Raw genomic sequence first — 7283 nt, forward strand, 5'->3', positions numbered from 1 at the left:
AAAACAAAGCATAAACACAAACATGACTGTGACGGGTATCAGCCAGAAACAACAAAAGAAGCTTTCTTCTAGAAATACATACAACACAAGAGAGAAAGTAATAAATACACAAGAGGTGATGAGGGGAAAGTGAACACAGCCAGGGAGAACAGGTGAGCTGAAACACACTAATGAGACTGAGGGAACAAGAAAAGGAAGAGCGAAACTAAATTCCTCCTGGGTCCAGGACCATGACCATGGCAGCAGAGATGCTCAGGTAACCGACTCCAGGGCCTGTGGTGGCAAAATGCTCACGTGGCTGACCATGGGGTCAGCGGCATCGGTGGAGATGCGCTGGTGGCCAAAGGCAGGGCCAGCAGCAGTGGTGGGAGATGCTCTGGTGGCCAACAGCAGGGTCAGTGGGGGCGGGGCCAGCAGCAGCGGAGACGCCCAGTTAGCCAGCCCTGAGGCTGGTGGTGGAGAAGCTCTAGAGCAGGGATCCTCAAATCCAGGCCTCGAGGTCCGGTGTCCTGCACCTTTTAGATGTGTCTCTGCTTCAACACACCTAAAAGCTGCAGGACACCAGACCTCGAGGCCTGGATTTGAGGATCCCTGCTCTAGAGGCCAGCCATGTGGATGGATGGTCTCTGGTGGAGGCAGCGATGGAACTGCTTGGAAGTCTTGAAACACTCAAACAGAGCCGGACCCTCTGGCTCTGGCTCGGGGTGCTCGGACTGAGCCGGACCCTCTGGCTCAGGTCACTCTGGAGGCTTGGACAGAGTCAGACACCCTGAGGATGAAGACCCACGTGGTGCTGATGACCCAGGAGGCGCAGCAGGCAACACTGAAGACTAATGAAGAGCTGATGGTGGAGAAGCTGCAGGCTCTGACATGGAGGACTGAGGAAGAAGCTGGGACCTGGCAGTCCCCACCTGAGAAACAGGAAGGGGTGTAAGGTGAACAGGCACAGGTCTTTTTAGTGTCCTCACTCTCTATACTGGCAAAGCTGTTAGCAGAAAACTCAGTCTTGGTTTTCACAGTCTTTTCAGGAGTCTCAGAAGAAGAAAGAGGTGCCTCAAAATGAGTCACTTCTGTAACCAAGTCCCTAATTAAGGCAGGCAGAGTCCAGAAGAAAGGGATGATCAGACATTAGTCTCTGTAGCCTGTGCGCTATGGCATCCCTTAGCCCCTCACAGGTACATTTAAGCCATAGATTGCACAGCTTAATGGTAGTATCACTAATGTCCTTAAAGTTTGAAGCAGAAATAAATGCCTTGCATGCTGTCTCTGAAAAACCTTCATGAGGCGCAAGATCTACAGTCAGAGAAGCAGACTTTGAAACAGGCTTAAAAACAGGCCTAAAATACTCAGGCTTACCACTGTTATTATCAACCAGGGTGGAAACAAAACATTCAGTGGTTTCCTCAGTCTTAAATCCAACAGACTTCTGATGGGAAAACTTATCTTAACTATTGTTGACTCAGACAAAGCACGAATCTGTGTTACTCACCGGGGATGCAAAATCTGGAAATTCTGAGTCCATAGACATGAGCTGTCTCTGAGAAACTAGGAGAAAAAATGATGCATGCTGGGCAATCACTAAGATTGCTAATGAAAAGGCTCAACTCTTTCTCAGTGGAAATGGTGACCATGGAGGCATACCCTGGCCAGATGCTGAGTCAGTGTTTGACACCACAGTGTCCAGTGTCAAGTCAACAAACACCAGAAAGTCAAAAACTGTTTCTGTAACGTCTAAAGAAGCTTCCTGCGAGACACTGCAAAGGAGACAGCAAGCTGCAGCTGAAGTGGCAGCCACACAAGAGGTGATCAAAATAATGGAAGCACAACATGAACGTGAAATTCTGAATCTAAAAATTCTGAATCTAGATTAATAGCTCTAAGACCCGGCTCTTGGTAGTGAGCCGTTTCTTTTTTTCTTTTAGTTCGTTTGATTTTTTTTTTTTTTTGTGGAAGCCCTACATGATTGGTTAAGATGAATGGTAGCATATGAGCGTCTACACTGAGCGGGAGGGGAGGGGGCACGGACACACTGCGCAGTGAGTAAACAAACACCAGAGAGGGAGGGGCTCCTGCCAAAAGGAGACAGTAAAGAGCCAGAGGAAGTTGCGTTTCACATAAAGGCTACATGCAGGAATGGGGAGGAAAATGAGTGACGGAAAACGTAGTAAAGACTGGACACATTATAACCTTATACCTCCAAACATGTCAAACGAGAAACAGCCAATTTCAAAAGTGCCGCCGTTCATGGACTTCCGACAACAAATACAGCAATACCCCTACATGACTGTGAAGTGCAATTTTGGAGCTGTCAGGAACCGTTTGAATTTTTTCGATGATAAACGGCGGAGTTAAGGTAAAAAGCCAGCTGATCAAAGTTCCTTTTAATTAGCCGACTCAGCGGCGATATGCTACATCTTAATCAGCTGTTCGCAGTAAGGGCAGGAAACTGGCGCTTCAACAGTGATCGCCCAGCATTAAAGGATTAATGTGATCGAGTGTAGACTGCAAATTTAAAATTTAATATCAAGCAGGCTCCACAAACAACCTGCGCAGGCATATACAAATTATTCATCCATCAGTGCAATTAGAAGAACAAAACAGGGCAGGTCATATCAGGTAGGAGAAACATGATCAACTCCTCAAAGGCCATATTTTCTGAGTTCCAATCTTTTGTTTTATAATTTGTATTTGGAGCACTCTATTATATGTTGAGTATATAAAGAAACATTTGATATAATGTATGTTTTTATATTAGTAATTCATTTTACACTTTTTTAAATTAAAATCTGAGGAGCCACTTGGGACCCGAAAGAGCCGGCTCTTCTTTGGGAGCGGAATTCCCATCACTAACGACCACGCAATATGTCTTTCGACAAGGTTGTTTAAGAAATGAAAAGCAACTCATTGTATCAGTTGTGGTTAAATAACTTGTTGCCAGCTGAAAGAGAATCGCCCATGTAGTAATTATCCAATAGGAGGCTCGTACCTATTTGCTTCGTTAAATCCAGGTGGTGACGTTTTTTTGGCCATGCAGAGTACATTCTTTTTTTTTTTTTTAAAGTTACTCATTCATTCTTTAGAAATACATACAATAATTGTGCTATAAAAAATTCAGTGAAAATAAAAATGAAGTCATTATTTCAAAATGAAGTATTTCAGAGTCAAATGTTTTTTTACCCTAACAGCCAAACTTCTCTATAATGTCTAACCCTGACAAGAAGCTGCAAGGAAACTACTGCCTGAGATTTTAAGTAATTACCTCTAGGAGTCATTTGAAAGTGTGCATAGCATAAAATAACAACACTGGACCAAAGGTATAGTACCTTTGTTAGTTAACTGTAACTAAACTAGATGCAAAAAAAAGTCCATCAACAGAAGAAACTAGACTTCCTAATAACACCAATAAATATATTTTCTGCATTTACAATAATAAATAAATACACAAATAAATAAATTTATTTATTTCAAGAAAATGCGTTTCATTAAAAAATTTTTATTCAAATGTGTAAAACCCAAAAGGACATTCTGATACTCATGATCCAAGGAATGCAATATATGCAATCTCATGATAAATTCAAAACTATACTAACTCTCCAATGATAACAGTCAAAACTAGTTTTGACTGTGTTGTGATAGATGGTGGACAACAATGTGCTCTGCTGTTTTCCCGGAATGAAAACTCAGAGATTCAAATCTGTTAAAATAAATTAACAGGAAATAAAATGTTGATAAGCAGGTTTTGAGACACAGTTAAACAAACCACACATATCTAATGATGAAGTACATTAAATATATGTACTTCATGTGGCACAAAAGGGCACAGATTTGAAAAAATATATATATATGTGTGTGTGTGTAATTTGACTTTGTGTTTCATGTCTGACTTTATTTTAGTGTGCAAGTGCTGTGATGGCACCACATCCTACAAATATTATATAAACATGTCACAATGTCTATTGATTAACAGTATTGTCCACATTTCTCTTAAATCACAAAAACACTTTTTTTTTTGTGCAGACAAACTCATGACTTTGATCTAAAAGCTGAATTTTTACCACATATGAAATTCAAAACTCTGTTTCTTATTTGTGTCAGTTTGAATCCGTACATGAGAGGATTGATAATTGGTGGGATGAGGAAAATCTCTATTGCCATAAAATTCTGAACACTTTGTGGTATTTCTTTTGAGCCAAATCGCATGTATAACATATCAAAGAAAAAAGATGCAATTACAACTGTCAAAGAGAATAAATGTGGTACACATGTCTGCATGAATTTTCTCCTGTTTTCCTTGGATGACTGGCATGTTTTGATCAGATGTACATAAGTCCAGAAAATAAAAATGGCATGACCAAAATAAAAAGTATAATTAAATGCTGGAATAACAGTTTTAGCTACAGAAGCAGAGCAAGCTAAATTAGAAATTAACCAGTTAATACAGTAGATCCTTGGTATCTGTGAGCCACATAATGCTGACGTTGCTGTTGTTATCGTGCTCATGAAGAGAAGATAAAAGGGAATAAGCCAAGCAAAAAATACAAAAATACAAACTCTTTGTTTAGTCATCAGAGAGTGGTACACCAGAGGTCGACATATAGCGACGTATCTGTCATACGCCATGAGAGCTAGAAGAGAGAATTCAGCACAAACTGAAGAGTGCAACACAAAACCCTGTGCAAGACATCCAGCATAAGAGATGACATGAGTGGTGGACAGAATATCATAGAGGAATTTTGGATAAAAACCTGCTGTCCCATACAGTCCATTGAAGCACAGATTGCAGAGAAAGATGTACATAGGCTCATGAAGGTTTTTATCCGAAATGATGGTCACAATTATGGTCAAATTTACCAGCCAAATCAGACAGTAACACAGTAAAGTGAGAACAAACAAAGTGACCCTATAATTTTCTGTCCCGCTGAACCCTGAGAGAGTAAACACAGTAATTACTGAAACATTATCCATAATAAAATGTTAATTTACCATTTTAGATGTCATTTCAGTACTGCACAGAGAGGAGATTATAATTGTCACAAGTTAATGTCAGGAAAGAAAACTGTTATGTGCTGCGTCTCCCTCAGAGGGTATGTCGCGATTGGGTTATATCTCCTCTGCGTCAGCAATGATGACGTGATCAGGGGCCTTCAGACGTCCACACAGGGATGTTTAGTTGCTATCATGCATTGAGTAAAATAAGTAGAATTCTTTGTCTTTTATTTTGTCTATTATATACATATATAATACATATTTTGTCTATTATATACATATATAATATATTATATATATATAATACATATATATGTATTATATATATACGTATATATATATATATATATATTAGGGGTGGGACTTTAACGCGTTAATTTCAATTAATTAATTAATTACGGGGAAATTAACGCGTTAAAATTTTAACGCATTTTAATCGCACTTTGCACCGTGGAACGTTTCTCAGTGCACGAGTTCCCGGCATACAGATTATATCGACGCACAATGTCCAAATTAGGGGCCGCATCCTGCGAAGGACTCGGCCCACGTCTTTCGCAGCCCACGAACACCACAAAGGCCGGAAGTGAGCAGCTAGCCTTCATATCAGCTGCCGTCACCTCTGCGTAGCTCATGTCGCCTAGCAACCGTGAGTGCGAAGCACAGCTGTGTAAAAGCAGCTGGTTAAACAGAGAACGAACTTTTTCTCCTTTTTGTGGTTTAATTTTAAGTCTTTAATTCAAAATAAGCTGTTAAAACAAGCATAACACATTTCAACATCAAGGAATACAGCTGAGCGAATGATTAATTTCCAACTATATTAAGTGAGACATTAATGTTGAATAAAACTATCCAGTTATGATGCTTAACTTTAATTTCAGGAGTTTGCTTATCACAGGAGCACTGCCACCCTTCATTGGTCTGTGTAGTAGACTGGTGGGAAAATAAACAAAATTTTGAAGTTTAAGCTTATGTATATTGATTTATTCATCAACTAAACTTAAATTAATATTTCTCATGTCAAATATTGAAATGCGATTAAAATGCGATTAATTTCGATTAATTAATTACAAAGCTTGTAATTAATTCGATTAATTTTTTTTAATCGAGTCCCACCCCTAATATATATATGTATATATATATATATATATATATATATATATATATATATATATATATATATATATATATACATATACAGACCCTATGTATATATATATATATATATGTATATATATATATACATATATATGTATATATATATATATATATATATATACATATATATATATTAGGGGTGGGACTCGATTAAAAAAATTCAGCGCCTCATGGACTCCGTTTTGCGTGGTATGCCATTTTTGTTTGTCTATCTGGATGACATACTTGTCGCCAGTCCTTCCGCCACGGAGCATGCAGGGCACCTCCGCCAGTTGTTTGAGCGTCTCAGTGAGCACGGTTTGATTGTGAATCCAGCTAAATGCCAGTTCGGTCTGCCGGCCATTGAGTTTTTGGGACACCTCGTTTCGCCCCAAGGGGCGTTTCCCCTGTCCGCTAAGGTGGAGGCGGTTTCTGCTTTTCCGCACCCTCCCTCAGTGAAGCCCCTGCAGGAGTTTTTGGGGATGGTGAACTTTTATAACCGTTTCATCCCCCGGGCTGCTCACCTCATGCACCCCCTGTACAATGCACTTAAGGGCAAGAAAGGCAACCAAGAGATAGAGTGGACACCTGAGTGGGTGCAGGCATTTGACAGTGCCAAAGCTGCTCTTGCCAACGCTGCCCTGCTGGCCCACCCGTCTCCCGAGGCGCCTGTTGCCCTTACTACCGATGCCTCCGATTTTGCAGTCGGGGCCATGTGCGAACAGTGGGTGGGTGGTGCTTGGCAGCCCCTCGCCTTTTTTAGCAGGAAGCTTCGGGATGCGGAGAGGAAATACAGTACGTTTGACAGGGAGCTCCTTGCCCTTTTTCTCGCGACACGTCATTTCCGGTTCCTGCTTGAGGGCCGTGACTTTACCACTTTTGTAGACCACAAGCCTCTCACGTTTGCCATGGCAAAGGTTTCAGAACCATGGACTGCACGGCAGCCACGGCAGCTCTCTGCTATTTCAGAGTTTACCACTGACATTCAGCACGTCGCCGGCAAGTGTAATCGGGTGGCTGACTGTCTGTCCAGGGCGCAGGTTAGTTCTGTGCATTTGAGAATGGACTGCTCTGCCATGGCTGCCGACCAACTTACGGATACGGAGATTCAGGCTTTTAGGATGGCCGAGTCCAGTTTACGTTTGGAAGATGTCTCATTTCAG

At 41.0% G+C, this 7283-nt stretch overlaps 1 protein-coding gene across 1 annotated transcript; it reads right to left on the bottom strand.

Moving 5' to 3' along the window:
* Positions 1–4023: 4023 nt before the first annotated feature.
* LOC115800651 (olfactory receptor 4Q2-like) lies at positions 4024–4965 on the bottom strand. The gene has a single exon (XM_030758133.1). It carries the CDS (start codon positions 4963–4965, stop codon positions 4024–4026), a length of 942 nt encoding a protein of 313 aa, XP_030613993.1.
* Between the last annotated feature and the right edge of the window lie 2318 nt (positions 4966–7283).

The sequence above is a fragment of the Archocentrus centrarchus genome, chromosome 21, assembly GCF_007364275.1.
Source record: "Archocentrus centrarchus isolate MPI-CPG fArcCen1 chromosome 21, fArcCen1, whole genome shotgun sequence".
Taxonomy (NCBI): domain Eukaryota; kingdom Metazoa; phylum Chordata; class Actinopteri; order Cichliformes; family Cichlidae; genus Archocentrus; species Archocentrus centrarchus.